This window comes from Pleurodeles waltl, chromosome 8 (genome assembly GCF_031143425.1).
Source record: "Pleurodeles waltl isolate 20211129_DDA chromosome 8, aPleWal1.hap1.20221129, whole genome shotgun sequence".
NCBI lineage: Eukaryota > Metazoa > Chordata > Amphibia > Caudata > Salamandridae > Pleurodeles > Pleurodeles waltl.
The window spans coordinates 882,043,662-882,063,735 of NC_090447.1; the positions used below are offsets into that span (position 1 = coordinate 882,043,662).

At 45.1% G+C, this 20,074-nt stretch overlaps 1 protein-coding gene across 1 annotated transcript in view; it reads right to left on the reverse strand.

The window, feature by feature from the left end:
- Nucleotides 1–16,498: 16,498 nt before the first annotated feature.
- IPO5 (importin 5) overlaps nucleotides 16,499–20,074 on the reverse strand; it is a 531,657-nt gene continuing 528,081 nt past the window's right edge. Inside the window, exon 26 of the mRNA XM_069205185.1 lies at nucleotides 16,499–18,017. Coding sequence (XP_069061286.1) covers nucleotides 17,931–18,017 — 87 coding nt within the window. The 3' untranslated portion in view covers nucleotides 16,499–17,930. The remainder of the gene's footprint in view (nucleotides 18,018–20,074) is intronic.

Here is a 20,074-nt window from a genome sequence, read left to right on the forward strand (position 1 = left end):
ATACCACATGAGGACACAAAGATAAAACAGAAAAGGTTAAAATTTGCTCCCAAAAAAGGGAGTAACAGGGTAATTCTTGCCTGCAAGGAAAATCCCCTGTGAACACTTGTGTATATGGTGCCCATCTTAGAATGTGTTCCCTGCACTAGGGATATAGAACCTTAATCCATGTTTCCAACAGCAATCTATTGTATCGGTCAAGTGTATCCTGTCCAATCACCTTAGTTGGGCATGAACAATACCCACATGGGCTTAGTAACATCCCTCCGAAAAGGATAACACATGAGATGTACTACTACCTGAATATATTCACCATCAAGATGATGTGTAGACATAGGAGCCAGATAGAGGGAATGAATGATTATTGATTCACCAAGAACATAATTGACTGGTACGGGGGCAAGAATACAGAACAAAGTAGAACAGAGCATAGTAATAACAAGAATGCACACAACCAACCTGGGCCCAACAGTTATTAGAAGCATCCTTCAACTCAGAGCATCTGTGGCCCAGGAAGTACTGCAACTCATTATCAATGAGTAAACCAAGGTCCACTGTTCTAAGTCATTATTCATGTAGCTTCCCAAAGTCTAAGTTTCAGTACCAGGTTCCCACCCCGTACACCATTTGTAATGTGGTCAATTCCATTAAATTTAAAAAACACAGATGAATACTTTGGATCTCACATTTCATTGTATGCTGTACAATAGGATATTTCTCATCATGCTCTAAGTGTTTTGAAGTATTTAGAAATGCGATCTCAAAAAGTCTAATTTTACTTCCAATATAGACCTTCTCACATTTACCGATTATCAGTCAGTGTAGATGGAGATAAGTTACCTGTTTTGCCAAAACAAAAGCTTAGATTGTTATTTACTCCCCATCTGCACATGTTGTAGCGACCACACTAGTGAAAACCTCTAGTACTTTGATAGCCAAGAGCCTTGTGTTTAGTAAATATGATAACTTGGACTAATCACATTTGTGTCAAACCCCTGTAAAAAGCAATACTAGCATGTGGTGTAATGTAAGCTTGAAGTAACCTGTGAGATTGTAAGTAAATCCAATGTTTCCACAGAATACTTTACAATTTCCCAGATTCTGGGTGAAAACTGGTAATAAGTAATTGTCTTTGATCAATCTGGACTCCCTCTTTGTATGTTGCTAAATGTCACTGCACAGATCAGTAGCCATGCTTTTCTACTAGCTGTTTTGACAACATCACTGTCCTAACCCTTTGTGAGGACTTTGTTCTCCATATCTCAATTAGGAAATTCTACATCATCCCTACAATGACATGCTCAAAGCATTTCACCATATGGAATTATTGCATTAATCTGTGTTTTTTGGTGGGAGCTAGAAGCATGCAGCAATGAATTACAAGATGTCTTTTTTGTAAGTCCTACCACATATGTGTTTCCTGTGTATATGCGTAGTTCCACATCCACAAAAAACATGTTCTTTACTGTATTCCAAGGTAAGACATGTTATTTGTGTTAGTGTAGGAAGTTGGCTCTGTATGTGCTATTTCAAAGTAAGGAATAGCATGCACAGAGTCCAAGGGTTCCCCTTAGAGGTAAAATAGTGGTAAAAATAGATAATACTAATGCTCTATTTTGTGGTAGTGTGGTCGAGCAGTAGGCTTATCCAAGGAGTAGTGTTAAGCATTTGTTGTACATACACATAGACAATAAATGAGGTACACACACTCAGAGACAAATCCAGCCAATAGGTTTTTATATAGAAAAATATCTTTTCTTAGTTTATTTTAAGAACCACAGGTTCAAATTCTACATGTAATATCTCATTCGAAAGGTATTGCAGGTAAGTACTTTAGGAACTTCAAATCATCAAAATTGCATGTATACTTTTCAAGTTATTGACAAATAGCTGTTTTAAAAGTGGACACTTAGTGCAATTTTCACAGTTCCTAGGGGAGGTAAGTTTTGATTAGTTTTACCAGGTAAGTAAGACACTTACAGGGTTCAGTTCTTGGTCCGAGGTAGCCCACCGTTGGGGGTTCAGAACAACCCCAAAGTCACCACACCAGCAGCTCAGGGCCGGTCAGGTGCAGAGTTCAAAGTGGTGCCCAAAACACATAGGCTAGAATGGAGAGAAGGGGGTGCCCCGGTTCCGGTCTGCTTGCAGGTAAGTACCCGCGTCTTCGGAGGGCAGACCAGGGGGGTTTTGTAGGGCACCGGGGGGGACACAAGTCCACACAGAAATTTCACCCTCAGCGGCGCGGGGGCGGCCGGGTGCAGTGTAGAAACAAGCGTCGGGTTCGCAATGTTAGTCTATGAGAGATCTCGGGATCTCTTCAGCGCTGCAGGCAGGCAAGGGGGGGATTCCTCGGGGAAACCTCCACTTGGGCAAGGGAGAGGGACTCCTGGGGGTCACTTCTCCAGTGAAAGTCCGGTCCTTCAGGTCCTGGGGGCTGCGGGTGCAGGGTCTCTCCCAGGCGTCGGGACTTTAGGTTCAAAGAGTCGCGGTCAGGGGAAGCCTCGGGATTCCCTCTGCAGGCGGCGCTGTGGGGGCTCAGGGGGGACAGGTTTTGGTACTCACAGTATCAGAGTAGTCCTGGGGTCCCTCCTGAGGTGTTGGATCTCCACCAGCCGAGTCGGGGTCGCCGGGTGCAGTGTTGCAAGTCTCACGCTTCTTGCGGGGAGCTTGCAGGGTCCTTTAAAGCTGCTGGAAACAAAGTTGCAGCTTTTCTTGGAGCAGGTCCGCTGTCCTCGGGAGTTTCTTGTCTTTTCGAAGCAGGGGCAGTCCTCAGAGGATGTCGAGGTCGCTGGTCCCTTTGGAAAGCGTCGCTGGAGCAGGATCTTTGGAAGGCAGGAGACAGGCCGGTGAGTTTCTGGAGCCAAGGCAGTTGTCGTCTTCTGGTCTTCCGCTGCAGGGGTTTTCAGCTAGGCAGTCCTTCTTCTTGTAGTTGCAGGAATCTAATTTTCTAGGGTTCAGGGTAGCCCTTAAATACTAAATTTAAGGGCGTGTTTAGGTCTGGGGGGTTAGTAGCCAATGGCTACTAGCCCTGAGGGTGGGTACACCCTCTTTGTGCCTCCTCCCAAGGGGAGGGGGTCACAATCCTAACCCTATTGGGGGAATCCTCCATCTGCAAGATGGAGGATTTCTAAAAGTTAGAGTCACCTCAGCTCAGGACACCTTAGGGGCTGTCCTGACTGGCCAGAGACTCCTCCTTGTTATTCTCATTATTTTCTCCGGCCTTGCCGCCAAAAGTGGGGCCTGGCCGGAGGGGGCGGGCAACTCCACTAGCTGGAGTGTCCTGCTGGGTTGGCACAAAGGAGGTGAGCCTTTGAGGCTCACCGCCAGGTGTGACAATTCCTGCCTGGGAGAGGTGTTAGCATCTCCACCCAGTGCAGGCTTTGTTACTGGCCTCAGAGTGACAAAGGCACTCTCCCCATGGGGCCAGCAACATGTCTCGGTTTGTGGCAGGCTGCTAAAACTAGTCAGCCTACACAGATAGTCGGTTAAGTTTCAGGGGGCACCTCTAAGGTGCCCTCTGGGGTGTATTTTACACTAAAATGTACACTGGCATCAGTGTGCATTTATTGTGCTGAGAAGTTTGATACCAAACTTCCCAGTTTTCAGTGTAGCCATTATGGTGCTGTGGAGTTCGTGTAAAACAGACTCCCAGACCATATACTCTTATGGCTACCCTGCACTTACAATGTCTAAGGTTTTGTTTAGACACTGTAGGGGCACAGTGCTCATGCACTGGTACCCTCACCTATGGTATAGTGCACCCTGCCTTAGGGCTGTAAGGCCTGCTAGAGGGGTGTCTTACCTATACTGCATAGGCAGTGAGAGGCTGGCATGGCACCCTGAGGGGAGTGCCATGTCGACTTACTCATTTTGTTCTCACTAGCACACACAGGCTTGTAAGCAGTGTGTCTGTGCTGAGTGAGGGGTCTCTAGGGTGGCATAAGACATGCTGCAGCCCTTAGAGACCTTCCTTGGCATCAGGGCCCTTGGTACTAGAAGTACCAGTTACAAGGGACTTATCTGAATGCCAGGGTGTGCCAATTGTGGATACAATGGTACATTTTAGGTGAAGGAACGCTGGGGCCTGGTTAGCAGGGTCCCAGCACACTTCTCAGTCAAGTCAGCATCAGTATCAGGCAAAAAGTGGGGGGTAACTGCAACAGGGAGCCATTTCTTTACAGTTAGTATTCAAGTACACAAAATCCTTCAATAGGTTAATGTACCCTGTCCAAATCATCAGGCAATCCTCTATAGCTCTACCACAAGAGTAGATGTAATTGTTCAAAATTACACTCCTGAGCCTCAGACACGCTCCGCTTCAAACCATCACATAAAAAGGTTGGCGTAAATAGGAGCAAATCAGGAACCCATCGGAGTGCCACGTAGTTGGTATCAGAACCCATTCCATAGAAAAACATTGTTCTCAATGGTTTCTCGTGGGTCCCAGTACAGGGAAGACCTGGCCTGGCAGTTCGGGCTGGACTGTTCCCATGGGGAACAGGGTCAAGACTTATTTGCATATGGCTTGGTCCAAACTGGAATGGCATGGGCAGCAAAATAAACTATGGATTTAGGCCCAGATCTCTGTACTGGGGGTGAATGTTTGACATTGTTCAGCCTTCCGTCCATCACTTGTTCTTTTTGTATTTACCCCTTCGTTCCACCTGTTGACCTCTTTCCTCTGGTTCCCCTTCTGATCTTGTTATATCTTAGGCCCGGGCATTGCACTCTGTTTCCCATTCTTAAACGTTTCACCGACTTAAAAGTGCCATCACTATTCTGATTGGAGAAACCCTTACCGGCATCTCCATTATCACTGCTAGAGGTTACTAGAAGGAGTAGAGATTCCACTACCCCCATAGGAGCTCCTCATACTCAAAACCTGGTCATCTTTCTTAACTAGCCAAACCGTTTGGCAAAGGTAATGACCCTCCTGCTTGTATAGTCAATTTCGTTCCGTTGGGCTTTGCCTTTTTTGTTTAATTTTATCATGGTGTTTCTTCCTAACATCTTCCAGGATTACATTTTTCATAATGGGTTCTTGTAAGTTCAATTCCTTAATTTCCTGTTCCGTTCCCTGAATTTCTTGTAATAACAAAAACATTTGTCTGCGTTTTCAATTAAAATATTCATAAGATTCACAGAACTATTTAACTGTTCTCCCAACTTATCAACATGTATAATTTGCAATCTAAGCCCACATGGAATTCTATTAATTCTCAAATATTGTTTAAAAGGTGGCAACATCCCACCACTGGGACATCTATGCTTTGAGTTTCTCTAAATGTATAAGTTTCCCTTTAAGGGTTTAATTACCTTTTGTGTTGCCAAGTTCTATGGCTTTACCCACTGTCGTATCAGCACTTAAATTCCTAAACAGGTCTTCAACTATCCTATCTCAATCCTGAAGAGTAGTCATTTCTCACATAATTGGTTGGGGACACTGGCTTCGTAATGCCACTTGTAATGGCATTAGATGACCTCACCAAAGTCATATAGCACCCCTCCCAGTGCAAATCCATCAATTTCCATTAGTTTTTCCCCAAGCCTCAGAGGCAAGCAGCAAACTGACACACATTAGTGCAATACCAAAACAAACTGGGATCTCATTAACTTTCCTCACATAGTCAGGTGGCTCAGTGAGTAACCTGCAGATAGAGTATCCACTAGCAGGTCTTGATGCAGAGAATAATCCATCTCAAAAGGGTTATTTCTTCTTGGCTTTACCTGTTGTGGCACTGCAATACCCAACAAAAAGCTGGTCATCCAATCATGTGTCTTCGGTAAGGTCCAACCTCCTGTCTAGTACCCAACCTAAGCAACCACTGCTCCCCCTTAATGGGATGGGGCAGGAGATAAAAGGTTGGAAGAGTGAAGGATTTACCCAGGTGGAAATGTGTCACCACTTGGGGCAGAAACACAGCCCTGGCGTGCAACATAAATTTATCAGTTTGTCAGGATAAAAGAGGATAGGTACTAAAAACATTGTGGCAAGAGGATGTCCACCACCACCACCCCATGTAGAAACTGAAAAGAACTCAGACATCACTTCTCAATCTCCAAACATGTAGGTTAAGGCCTCTGACTGGGGTGGAGAACCATCCCTGGCTGGGACAGAAGTTTCAGCAATGACTTGGGCCCAAGTCCTGGAGAATCTTCCTCCGAACCAGAGGAATCAAGGGATTTGGGGTGACAGGTTGCAGCTATAAATTGCACCCCAACTGAAACACATCCCCCCAAAGGTTCCCCATAACAGATACTGAAGGGTGCAGCAGTCCTAGCATTAAGCATTCTTTGTTACTGGGACCAAGTCCACCTAATGAGTGCTGAATGGGTTAAGATGCCCTTCGGCAGAAGGCACCACTCGTGGTTAGGAAGATAACACCAGCTCAGGCTGTTGGTTCGGACAGTACGAGAACACCGCTAAGGACACTGAGCCTGGTCCCACTGCGATGTGTCCAAGATAACATTGAAGCTTTCAAGCAGAGGAGAAAAGAACTCCCAATCTGTACCCCCTCCCACCGCTTGCAGACATACTTCATAGCGGTAGTATAATCTGCAAAGATCTAGACAGACTGATCTGGTATGGAGGGAAGACTGAGCGCCAGCATAGTTGCCCACAGTTTCAAATGGTTGATGTGAAGAGCCTGTTCTCCCAAAGACCAGAGGTCCTTTATCTCCAGATTTCCAAGCTTTTGTTTCCCCACCCCAAGGTGGAAGTATCCTTCCCTACTGTAGCCATGGTCAGAAGATTAATTAAGGTCATCCAGCAGGTCAGGCTCAGCTTGTTCCCACACCAAACCACTTCCACTGCAGGATTAGGGGCGATTACAAGAGCCTGGCAGATCTCAACCTTATTGTAGCTACTGCCAGCAGAGGCACCACTGCACAGCCCTATGTGTCAACATGAATGCTTGACTAGGAGAATGCAGAAAGCCAGTGGCACAAGGAATCTGAAGTTTTAGGACTAGGACTCTCGTGCCTTGATTAAAAAGATGTAACCATTTCTTTGATGTCAGAAATCCTCCGAAACGAATGGAAGACATGGAGCAAGGTGGGAGTCTACCGCTGACCCTATGAATGTGAATTGATGCGATGATTACAGGTGATATTTTGGCTTATTGATTAAAAAGCCCAGTTTGAACAACAGGGATGCTGTTGACTACAGATGATGCAAAGACACACCTCTGGGGATCCAGATTTGATTAATCAGTCCAATTACAGAAAAAAGGGAATACTGACCTAAGATGGACTGCCAACACCACCTCCATGACTCCAGGTGCCAATGTGTAATATTGCAAATTGGTAGGGCACAGAACCCACTGCAAATATGTCTGGTACAATGCAGAATTGAGATATGGAAGCATGTATCCTCTTAATTGTGCGACATCATCCAGTCTCCAACTCTTGTAAAAGTACCCTCACATCCAGCTGCAGTCTGTTTAGATGGTCTGGAGGGGGAGCAACAACAAAGGGAAAGAAGTAACCCCTCTATACAATTTGGAGGACTCATTGGTCTGAAATAACCTTCGAGGCTGGGAGAAAGCAGGTCACCTGCCCTCCTACAGGCTCAGTGATGTTGATGGAGCTAACTAGGCCAGCTTTACTGGTGGCTTAGGGGAGGGATGTTGAATGGATCCACTGGCATTCCTTCTGGCTCTGCTATGGTATTGCCTAGCCAGGAGTTTCAGCTGTTGCTGAAGTTGGTATTTCTGTTGCTGGCAAAATGAAAATCTCCTTAAGACAGGATAACAACAAACTGGTGATTATCTTTCCAGAGGGGAGGGAGCTGTAGTCACAGGGACCAGGCTACACATTTATTGGTTCTGAACTGTTCAAGTGGCAAGTCAGCTTTATTGCTAAACAATCTTGCCCAATCAAAATGCAGATCCACCAGGTTGGTTTGAACTAAGTTTGGAACCAGCCATGCCTCTGGAAGGAGATGGAAGTGCCCATTGCAAGGGCCACAGAATAGGCCGTGTCCAGATCAGATTTTATAATGTGATGGGAGGTGTTCTGGCAATATTGGGTAACCTCTTGAAAAGGACTCCTTATGACTTCTAGTACATCAGGCACCACTATTTCTGCCATAACCCACAAGGCATGGGTGTAGCCTGCAAGAAATCAGTTGGCATTGATGGATTTCAGGGCCATGCTCCTTGCTGAAAATGTCTTCCCCAAGCTGCCAGGTGCTTCAACTCTCCGATAGATGGTACTGTGGGAAAGGCTCTCCCCCCCCCTCCCCTCAGGAAAAGGGAGAGTGGGGGCAGAGGGGAGCCAAATGGCATCTGGGCCATAGCCAACACCACCTGGAAGCTGTATGGAGCCAAGAGGCTCAAAGTGACTCAGGCTGGCATTGATGCTCTGGCACAAATGGAATACATAGCGTTTAAAAACATGGTCCGAGCCTGGAGTTAGAAATTCAGGGAATGAAGGCCCTGGTGCTGAGGGGCCCAGGAGAAGCTGCTTACCTTTGGTAACACTCTTTCTGATTATAGACTACCTAGCCACAGATTATTCACCTTTTGAATACTTCCCGAGCGCCGGACTGGATCTGGAAATGTGAGTACCCTTGCCCACTGGAAGGTGGCATGTTGCGGCCCTTTACTGATTCGATTCTGGAAATGGTGTGAGTGGCCTATATAGGCACTACTCCTGCATGCAGAAAGTTACTTTCTAGAGTGCCTGCATCCCACCAGATGAGCCCCAAAAGCAAATTGGCAGACAGTGTGCAAATTCCTAAACTTGGGATCCTATTAATGGAGCAATCACAGAACGGGGAGGGTTGGTGAGGCATCTGCAGGTAAATAGTCTCTACCAGAAAGTTAAAGGCAAGTAACTTGCTCTTCTGATAGAGACATCTAGCTGCAGTTGCCTCACCTTTTGAATAGATACCAAAGCAGTACATAATCGGAGGAGAGTGTGACTGGACTCAATTCTTCAGAAACTTCTGGTATGAGTGGGTAAAATGCCCATCCCAGCAAAGCTGGCAATAATGCTTCAAAGTATGGAGAGACACCAACATAGCTTTCTGGCAAACATCTAGGACAGGGACCCCGCATGCCAACACAGCAGTAACAGCTTTGGCCCTGGTAGAATGAACATTGCCCTTCCCCATCTGTTTTCTGGCCAATGCGTAGTAACTCTTAAAAATCTTAATACAGAGCACGATCCAACAGGAGATGTTTCTTCTGCACGGGCTTGCCTTTTTTTGCTCCAGACACCCCCACAAAGCAAAGCTCAATGCTCTCTTGGGGTCCAAGTGATCAAGCCTCTCCTCAGACAGGTGAGAGAGAGCCTAGAACACCAGCAGGGTGACGGTTTGATCAACATGGAACAGTATCACAACTTTCAGCAGGAAGGATGTCTGTGTCCACAGAACCAGTTTGCCTGGAAAGGAGGAAGTGTATTGTGGAGTGACACAAGGGGCCTGAAGCTCACTACCACGCAACCCAGAGGTGATGGCAATGAGGAACAATCTTGATAGTAAGGATCCCCAAAGAACAGCTGTGAAGTGGCTCGAACAGAGTGTACATCGAATAAGTCAGGACTAGATTAAGGTCCTATTGGGGCATGACAAAGAAGGGGGAAATGTGTTGCATCACAACCAGTGACTTAAACCGAAAAGACTGATCTGGCAACTGTAAGAAGGCCGAAAGAGCACCCTTAACTGTGCTAACTTGCTTTGGTGTCCATAAATTCATTAAAATATAAGCGATTTTATATAAATTGGAGCTGATTTCTTGAGTCATGTTTTTTCTTCGCTTTGGTACTGTTTAAATGCTTTACCTTTGTTGAAGCCAGACTGCTCAAACCCACAGCTCCATAGGTTTGAACTAAGGTATGACAAAAAGCCTCACTGGTTCTAGAATGGTTGGTAGTGTATTACATGGTGAGATCGTATCTCCCCACCTCCTCACACCCCAACACCTGGAGTTAACAGAGCAGAGGCCTATGCTGATAGAATAACAGACATGTTTGCTGAATGTTTCCACTTGCTTAGATTCCCTTATCAGAGGGACTGGCGGGAACTGTGCTGGGATTAGAGCAGCTAATAAAAGCTTGCATGTCTAGACTTTCCATGTAGGAGTGTTACAAAAGAAAAGTTGTCCTCCTGGAGCAGGGCAATAATGTCTGGCAATCTGTCTATTGACTGGGTGGGCAGATCAATGTTTGGCCCATGGGCACAATCCGAATTAGTCAGTACCTCGTTAAAGGGAAGACATGGCTCAGAAGAAGTCTGACCCGGAAGAAGGACATTTGGTTTAACCTCCAAGGTTATTCTATGCCCCTCAGTATCACTATAGCCTAGGAAAAACACTTCTGCAGCTAGTCCAGGGGGAGAAAAAAAAAAAGCAGTCTCCGGGGAGGTAATGTGACCACTAGCCTCCTATATGCGCTTGCATCAACTGCCATCTTGTTAGGGCTGAGCAATCACCACTCAGGTCATAATCATTAGCAAAGTAAATCCCAAAAAGGGAAAGGAGGGAATGTTGTCTATGCTGCTGTAAGTCAAGCAGGGAGGAAGTGCCTCAGGTGGATTTGGATGTGATGGCAGAGGTTGGACTGGCACCTGAAAGGATATTCAGGGCTGCTTTTTCAGGTGGTGAAGTCAGCACTGACGTGCCCAGGGCCAGTGTGGGTGGTGGTGCCAGCAACAGAGTCTGAACAAGAGCCTGACAAGATAAGAGTGGAGGGTCTACTTGTGTCAAGCGCAAACCTGCTGGCTGTATACAAAGTGGAAGCTGTCTTGGCTCCTTAGGGCCCAAGTTACGTCAGGTGGAGTTGGCAGGAATCTATAGAGAGAACTGCACAAAACTCTTCAATGTGATGTGGTGCAGCCGACGGCCCTGGAAACCCAGGTTGTGCTGGAACCAGCTCTTAAGTCACATGACTACAGAAGCAAAATTACGAAAATTGCTTAGAGTGGTGCTGCCCGTTTGGGAAAATAAGAGTGGAACACGGGAAAGGAATCCAGTTTCAAATGTTTTTTGGATGCATACCAGAGGACTTGAAGTGCAACGAAGAATGGCCTCTAGAGTGGCTGACTGCTCCAGGAATGGGACGGACAGTGATCTTTGGATACAGAGCAGTACTTAAAATGGTCCCTTAGCAGGTACTTCTAATGCTTGGTAGCATAGTTTTGCCTCTCATTTCCCAATGGCCTTCGGGTTCATCAACACAGTCTCCACAGGCCTAGGAAGTCAAGACTTTCCTCCAGGCACACATGATGGGGTCACTTACCTTCGGTAACACTTTTTCTGGTAGAGACCATCTAACTCCAGATTCTTCAAATTAGAATATTCCCCAAATCAAATTGGACTTGGAAAATGTTGAACAGTATCTCTTCACTCGGATAGGTGACCTTTTTCAGCTAAGCATAAGAGTTATCCGTGTTAGCAGTGACTTTGCGTTGCCTTTATAGACACTACTCCGGAGCTCTAACACGTTCATTTTGGGACTATTTCTGTGCAAAAACAAATGTAGATTGTGATCAGTGTGCAGCATCTAAATGCATCATTTTGGTAACAAACTGAGGATGTGAAGGTTAGTGATGAATCAGCAGTTCAGAGTCTCTAACAGAAAAAGCGTTACCAAAGGTCTCATGTTCTTCTGATAGACTTCGAACTGCAAGTTTCTCATCTTAGAATGGATTCAACAGCAATACCTCACTTGAGGTGGGACTGAACTGGCTAGACTAAGAAGACCTGGCGAATCGATGGTGCTCTTCGCTACAGACCTGGCTGTTCGAGCAGCAGAGCTTTGTGAGAGTGTGGAGAGATGCCAATGTAGCAGCTTTGCAGCTGTCCAGGACAGCTACTCATGTTAACGCAGTAGCGGTGGCTTTGGCCCTGGTGGTGTGAGCTTGCAAGCCCTCAGGAGATTGCATGAAAATCTGCTATGCACTGGTGGAGAAGCAGAGTAATATCCATCTGGAAATGGCCCGTTTCTGCACAGCCTTGCCCTTCTGTCTGGTGAATCCAATGAAGCTGATCATCAACTCAATGGTCTTTGGTGAGATCAATATAGGAGGAGAGCTCTTAGGGTACAAATGATAGGGTCTCTCTTCCTCCTTTGAAAGATGTAAGGCACAAAGAAGGCAGAGGGATGTTCTAGTTGACATGGAAGGGAATGACCACCTTTAGTAGGTAAAAAAAAAAGCATGTGTCCAGAGGACCAATTTGTCTGGGAAGAAATTAATGTATGGAAAGCCTGATGTTGACTGACCCTTCTGGCAGATATGATGGCCACCAGAAAAACTGTTTTTAGGGTCAAGTGCCAGAGAGCGCAACTATGCAGGGGATTAAAGGGGAAACACATCATGTAGGTAAGAACCAAATTAAGGTCCCAACGAGGCATAACTAAGAACAGGCAGAAACAAGTGTTCCCGGCCCTTTAAAAAAAAGACTCATAACTATTGACTTAAACAAGGAGGGGGGTTGTCCCAGCAGTTGCAGAAAAGCCAAGATGGCTGATAAATAACCCTTAATAGTGTCCAGGGAAAAGCCTTGCTTGGCCAAAGAAAGAACAAACACCAAACACCTGACTGAAGTGCAAGAAGTTATTAACCTGACATGACTAACTCCAAGTCTGAAACTTATCCCAGTGGAAGGCAAAGACCATCTGGCTGCCATGTCGACATCACAAACTTCGGGAAGAAGATCAAAACTTCAACTGTTGCGGTTCGATCTCCATGCATGGAGGGTGAACAAATTTGGATGTAGCACATTGCCCTATTGCTGCAACAGCAGATCCTCCAAAAGGGGCAGCATGATAGGAGTGATGCTCCTACTCAGGAGCTTTGGATATTACACCCTTTAAGCCCAATCCAGAGCCACTTGGATGACTTCGGCCTGGTAGTTCTCAAGAAGATCAGGACCTAAGGGCAGCAGTGGTATAGCCAGAGAGGTGAATAGGAGTCCTAATTTGCAGCAGAATGCATCCCTGAGCAAATTCTGTCTTGGAAACTCAAGTGCACAGAAGTATAGACGTGCGTGGTGGTGAAGAGATCTAACAAAAAAAAATCTCTAGTCATGACAGAGACTTTGCACCACGACAGAATGTAAATGTCCTTTTGTGAGCTGCTAGGCATCAACAGGGGAGTTAGCCCGCTGTGGTGATCAAAGAGCCCACCAGATGGCTCACGACCAAGAGAATTCCTTGGTGGTACAGCCATTTCCAGAGGCACATGGCCTACTATCACAGGGTTCGTGACACCACCCAGACATTTGTTGCAATACCATACGGCAGTGGTGTTGTCCATGAATACGTGAAGCAGCTTCCCTTTGATGGACATTAGGAAGGATTTCAATGCCAGATGGATCGCTCAGATTGATGTGGAGCTAAGACTCTGCGAGAACCAGAGTCCTTTGATCTCCATATAACCCGGATGGCTGCTCCAATCCAGAGCAGATACATCTGCAATCCAGAGCAGATACATCTGTCACAACAGTGTGATTAGGGTGGGAAGGAAAAAGGGTCTGCTGCTAACCAAACTGTGGTTTGTTAGCTACCATCCCAGTCTTTTGCTGTACCCTTCGATATCTGGACCAGGTCTGTGAGATTCCCCATATGCTGCACCCATTTCTGACTTCAGGCCCCACTTCAGAGCCCGCGTATGCCAACAAGCATGTTTCACCAGCAGGATGCAGGACGGTCAGCATCACCGAAATCCAGGATAGAGGCTGAAACATCAGTGGTATAAGCCTGAATCTCTCAGACTTATAATAAGCCCAATACTGCATTGTTTTTGGGCTCCACAGCCCCATTTCCAAAAGGATTGAGCCAGCTGTTGTACTGGGTAGGGCCAGTACTGCGGATGTCCAAAACTGCTCCAGTTGTGAGGAAAGGACTAATGTTGCAGGCTGGTCAAAAGGCCGCAAGATCAGGTGGTGACGCTGCTCTTGCAAAAGCACTCAAATACTGCATCAGCCTTCTCATTGAACAGGTGGGACCATTTGAAAGGCATGCCAATCAATGACAACTAAACATCCCTTGACATCCCAGTGGACCGTAACAGAGTGGCGCGAAGCACCACTGTTGAGGCCATGGCTCTACCAAGGGAGTTGATGGTGTCCAGTCCATACAGTACAGTGAACTGCATTCCTGACGTCCAGTAAAGCTTGGCAGAGGACTGCGTGACCCTCAGGCAGCATGGGTAGCAGGTGTGTAACCAAATACCACAATGTGTGGGAACAGCACTACAAAAGGCATGCTATGTTCACAGACTCTTCGGTTCCCTATCCGGTGGTGTGGTAGGGAAACACACTTGAGTTGATTATGGCTGTGGAGAGCTAGACCACGAGGCTCATGGGAGGGGTGCTAGTAAAGAAATGCTGGGTTCCCTGGAATGGGAAGATTCCTCTGGGCAATCATGCAGTGCGCACAGGAGCCCCTGTGCAGGGTTTAGCCCAGGGCGCAAGGAAAGACTGAGGGTCTCACTAAAAGGCACCATTAGTTCTGGGGTGCCTGATCGTACCTGAACCATTCTGTCAAGATATCTGACTTGATTTGGACAGAGGGAAGCTGTAGGCCAAAAACTAGCTGCAGCCCTGTGCATCACTCTGGCGAATGAGGCACCTTCCTCAGAGGCCTGTAGGGGAAAACATGCCAGTGTCTGGTGAGGTGCAAGGCTACTGGTGTCACTCAGCTCCTCATACCAGTGGGAAATTAGCAAGGATCTCCACTAAATATCCACACCACTTCCTTATCGCCCCCACTGGTGGTCATAGGGTGATTCAAGTGAAGTCCAGTTATGGGGGTTGCACTGGGCTCAGTGTTAAGTGGTCACAAGGCAGCTCCAGCTCGACGTCAAATGGCACCACAGATGTTGCCAGACGGAACGGAGCAGGGGTAGGTGGCGACACCCTGGGCAGTGTACCTCCAGATCCAGGAATAGATCTGGAGGACAAACCAACCAGTGATAACGCAGCTAGGGTACATTTCGGCTCAGTAGAGGGCCAAAACTGTGCCAGAGGGAGTCAAGGCATCGAAGATTGCATGCATGACCACAAAATCCTGCAACTGGGAAGGTGCTGCCCTGGTGCCAAGAAACTGAGGTATCCCATGGCGGTCAGACGCTGGCTCTGCAGGCAAAATGTGCGTGCAGGGGCTAGAAGCACTAGGTCGAATGGTGGGGAAGCCAAAATCTGATTCAACTTCGTGCTTCTTGGACTTACCCAACTGACTAGAATGTATTGGATCTCTAAGACAACAGTCTATGGGAACAACAACTAGACTGATATGAAGAGCACTCACAGGAAGATCAGGAACGATGCAGAGCTTTATTCTATTGCGCCACCAGGATCTTCAGTGCCAACTTGCAGTTTGCATCCTGTGCAGGAGTTTGGGTCATGCCCCAATCACAGGCACTAGACAGGCACTGATATGTGACAGTAACAAACCCCACAAGGTTTGAAACCAGAGGATTTAGCAGGGGACATGTCCGTAGCACACTGAAAGCATGCTAAAAAGAACATCGAGAAACTTAACCAAAACGTGGTTGAGGTAGCTCTCCAGATCCATGCTATTGGCAAGAAAAGAAACTGATGTCAGAGTGCAAGGGGGCCCCTATGAAGGTAATGTAACATCACTTCTGATGCAGGGCTGATCGAAGCCACCTACCAGCGTGCTGAGGTACTGTTCAAGATTCTCTAGATCCAGTCTGACCCCTGCAGGATATTCTAAGGTGAGGAATCTGTGGTTAGAGGTTTCAGTTTACTCACCCTGCAATGCATTACTCAGATTCTCAACAAGTAAACAACACATCCAGACACTACACAACTGTCTGGTGGGGGGGCACAAACTACACAACTGTGAGCTATGCCTGTACCAAGTGCATCGCCATCAGCCACGTGATTCTTAGGTGGGACAGTTTTACATAGCTTGCCAGATAGGTGTGTTTATTTTTTACTGCTTTCTGCCTTTGCTCGCATTTGTATAAATGTAAAATTCACGAATTCTACAACAGATGAGGGTGGGGTGTGTGGTGATTTTGGAGCAAAAATGGGGAAGGGCTCTCTTATTTCATGCAATTTCTCCAGCAGGTCTAGTTTTCACCAAACAACTTTTCCTCAGCGGTATAAAGCCCAACGGGATATGGGTTAAATACCCATATTTTTCATTTCTCTATAGAGATAAAGCTATACTTATTTTTCTATGGCATTGGAAGTCTAACCAGGTGAGTCGCCAAAATGGGAAGGGTACAGCAACAGTCTTGGTAGCTATCTGCGCAGTTAATCGTTGTGGTCTTGAATTCAGAAACAGATATAAAAGTAAGGCACTTCATGTTTACCTAAATGACGTCAAGTAATTCGTTTTGGGCTATTCGTGGTAATTTATGAGAAATCTTAAATATGCAGTAACGTCCAAGATGACAGTATTGAGTGAGAGCAACCTTTCGTTCAACTATTACATGGCTTTCCCTTATTAAAACAGTTTGGAAACAAACAATATAGATTACTTTCCCGGTAAGGTAGAGAATGAAGCCCACCATGAATTAAAAGATTGCCAACATGAGAAAATATTTATTTTAAATACAAAAAATGTAGTTTGATAGATGCCTGTTATTCGTGAATGACAATAAAACATTAAAAGGACGAAATCCTTCAGAGGCTGTACACAGTCTACTTGTTAAATAAAAATAAAAGTTGTCAAATTTTGAGGAGCAAGTGTTCTACATAAAATTGTTCCATGTAACACTGCAAATCAGTTCATTAAAAACATTTTAAAGCTATTTGTTTTCAGTTGGAAACAAAAATCCTGACTGCTTTATTAGTTTGAGCGCAAGCTACTAAATATTAAAATGTTGAGGCTTGTGAAAGAAAGTTGCTACAGGATAAATTTTCTGTGGGTCACCAGCAGGGAAAGTTTACCAACAAACGCTGAGGGTAAAAACCTCATTTGAAACTGAATCTTGGAAATGATAAAGTGGACCCTCAAACGTACACAGCACACGCAAAATCTCTGGAACTATACAAACGAGAATGCTAATACAATCCAAATTTTAACAGTTCATAGCCCTGAATCTCTCGCAATGCAGCCTTCACACGTTTAGATGCGAGACCTTATTAAAAGTAGACGCCAATCAAGAGTTTAACGAACTGAAAGTCTGAAACAAAAATGGGCATAAAAATAAACACTGCTAATACATTTTATGGGAACATGGACAGCATTCCTCAAAGCCACCGTACTTATAAAGTCATTTAACATCTCGTAGGCTAACAAATTATTCATGCTTGGAAGAATGGCTCCCACTCCCAATTTTAACTGAGCCTCAAACTGAGTAAATCAGAAAAGCACTTAAGTTTCACACAAAATACATTTTATATTTCAACGTTATTTATTGAGGGGTGAAGGAGTTAGTCAGACATGCCAAAGACATTTCACATTCAAGTATTAGAAGCTGAATTGCTTTCCACATTGAGTCACTACACAAGCCCTTTGCAAAAAAGAACTAAAATGTGACATCAATATGAAATCTTCATGCTTGTTTCCTTTACTTCACTAACTTTGGATTTAATATTTTGCTGGGTAGAAAGTCTATTTCCACCATCCAAGTACTCACACTTCATTGAATGCATTTAACACCAGATGTACCAATATGATTTTCTGCTACAACGCACATCACTTCTTAGGAACTTCCAGCTTTGTCAAATGACAATTTCCACTCTTTCCTCATTTAGGTCATACTGAGAATTACTTTTAAAAATACTCTGCGTGGTTGTAGCGCTTTGCAATGAACTATAGTCCTAAACATGAGTCTTCAAGATTCATTTGCTTCTTGGTACCGACAACTTGTGGTCTGTATAAGAATGGCCTACACGCACTACAATTCTTTTGCTCAAAAAAGAAACCAAGAAACCTAAACGAGAGGGGTATGATTTATTCAGTTAGTTGTCTTAGATATCTTGTACTGATATTAAGGCTCTTCATGCAATGCACAGGAGGTCCTGTAGAGCCTTCAGCTGTGTTGTATCCAGTTGTGATATGCACTCTGTCCACAATCCTCCGGAGCCCTAGGGGAAAGAAAAAGCACTTCATAAACCTCCATACATGGTTTTGTATAGCTCATTTAGTTAAACCGATCCGACAGCAAGTTAACAGTACTGAAATCAGTTTGACTTTCCCGATTCTGATAAAACAAATTAGGCGTTTTTGATGTTGAGAAAAAAGGAAACGTAACTTCATTCTGACCGCACTTAAAGCCAGTGTTCAAGCCCATCCCTTTCCAGTGTCAGGCTGGACAATACCCTCCCTGCAAAATTCAACTACTGACTAGAAGAAATGTAGCCAGGCCTAGTCGATTGACAGGCTGCTTGTATACCCAAGCATACATTTAGTAAACCATTCCGAATTATTTAGCAGGTACCTTCTTGCATTGCCAACAAGAGCCGATTCCAACGGATACACTCCTAAAAAAGTAAAACAGCACACAAAAGATAGCAAGGAGGAACATTTGCATGTTTTTAGAGACATCTAACAAGTTCAATTAAGGCTGTGCTCTAAGGATACAGGTCTCCTTTGAAAAACAGTGGGCTAGGTGATAAGGCAAGTCACAGTAGGGTCTCATGAAAAAATACTTAAATATTCTGTCTCTTTTGGGTCATATGGTCACTCGTTAACTTTAAGACTGCAAAGTTCAAATCCCAAACAGGACAGGGTGTTAAAACTGGAGATTAAGGGACAAGGCTAACAAAATGCTATTTGCAAATAAGTACAAAAAAATCCTTTCTAGAATGCCTACATTTACGACATCGCAGTTACATAAGATCTACACGTCTCCACCTAAATGTTATTAGCTGGTATAGTCGGAAAGACTGAGGGTGTCACTGCAAGAGAGTTATTCTACCTCCCAAAAGCCTGGTGGTTAAATATGTGAAACTCAGATGTGAGTGTAAATGCTTACCTCACATCTGAGTTTTGTAGGCTGGTGAGAACCATTCAAATGCTGTGGTAATACTGCCAACCCACTGTATTTGTTCATGTGTACAGAACTTCAACCACTAGTATATCAAAAAGAGCATGCCACCAGATCTACCACTTGGATATCAAAGGTACTTTCTGGTAGCGACTAACCGTAGACTGCTCGCCTTTTGAATGTTACCCCAAGCGTCAGACTGGATCCAGAAAATCTTCTGCAGTACCCTTATGTGCCAGCAGGTGGCACCTATATGCTGAAAGTTCCCAATGCAGTTCCCATATGGTGAGGTGGATGCCTCCTGCATATCCCTTTCAAGGTTAGCGCTTGGAAGCCGACCCAGGAACACCCACATGCTGAGTTTCCTGTGACTATTTTCTGGCAGCCTTCAGAAGAACTGCTTGTTGCCAATCTTGCATATGACAATTAGGAGACCTTATGCTCCCCTGGTGGCAAGTCAAAAATTGCCACACTAGACTTCTTGATGGCTGTATGAGTCTCCACTTCCCACGCTTGCACATCCTTCCTCTCTGAACCAGAAACCATCCTTCAACCAACTCAAAAAATGCAACAATTGCATTAAAAACTCAAGGGCCCAGCAAAAGAGGTTACTACACCAAGGAGCTATTTCTAAATGAGAACGAAAGGGTGGGAAGTCTCCATAATTACAGCAAAGCAGTCAGTTCAACAAACCTGATGCTTTTTAGTGCATGTGGAACAAAGGTCCTACAGCACCTCCATGATACTACCCAGAGGGCGGCAAACCCCCCAAAAATGTTGAATTCTCTAAAACTCTACAGGAATCCTCGTGATCTCACCCAGACTAAAACCTTTTATACCAATGTTTCAACATTAAGCCACACTATTAGAAATTAACAGCAAAATCAGAAATGTACTGAAAAAAACAAATGTTAAAGGGATGTTCTAGTTAGGTGACCATGTCGGATTTAAACCCCCAAAAACATTTAAATTAGCAAGTTAGTTAAGTGAGCTTACTTGCACCTCTGTCAAGCACTGCGTATGATCTGTCATCATCATTCATCAGACCTTGAAAAATCATTAATAAGTTACCAGACCTGCAGGTCTGACTTTACTGATCTACCAAATGGTAATGTACTTGACCCGTAAACAGTCTCCAATTGTGTGACCCTAGGC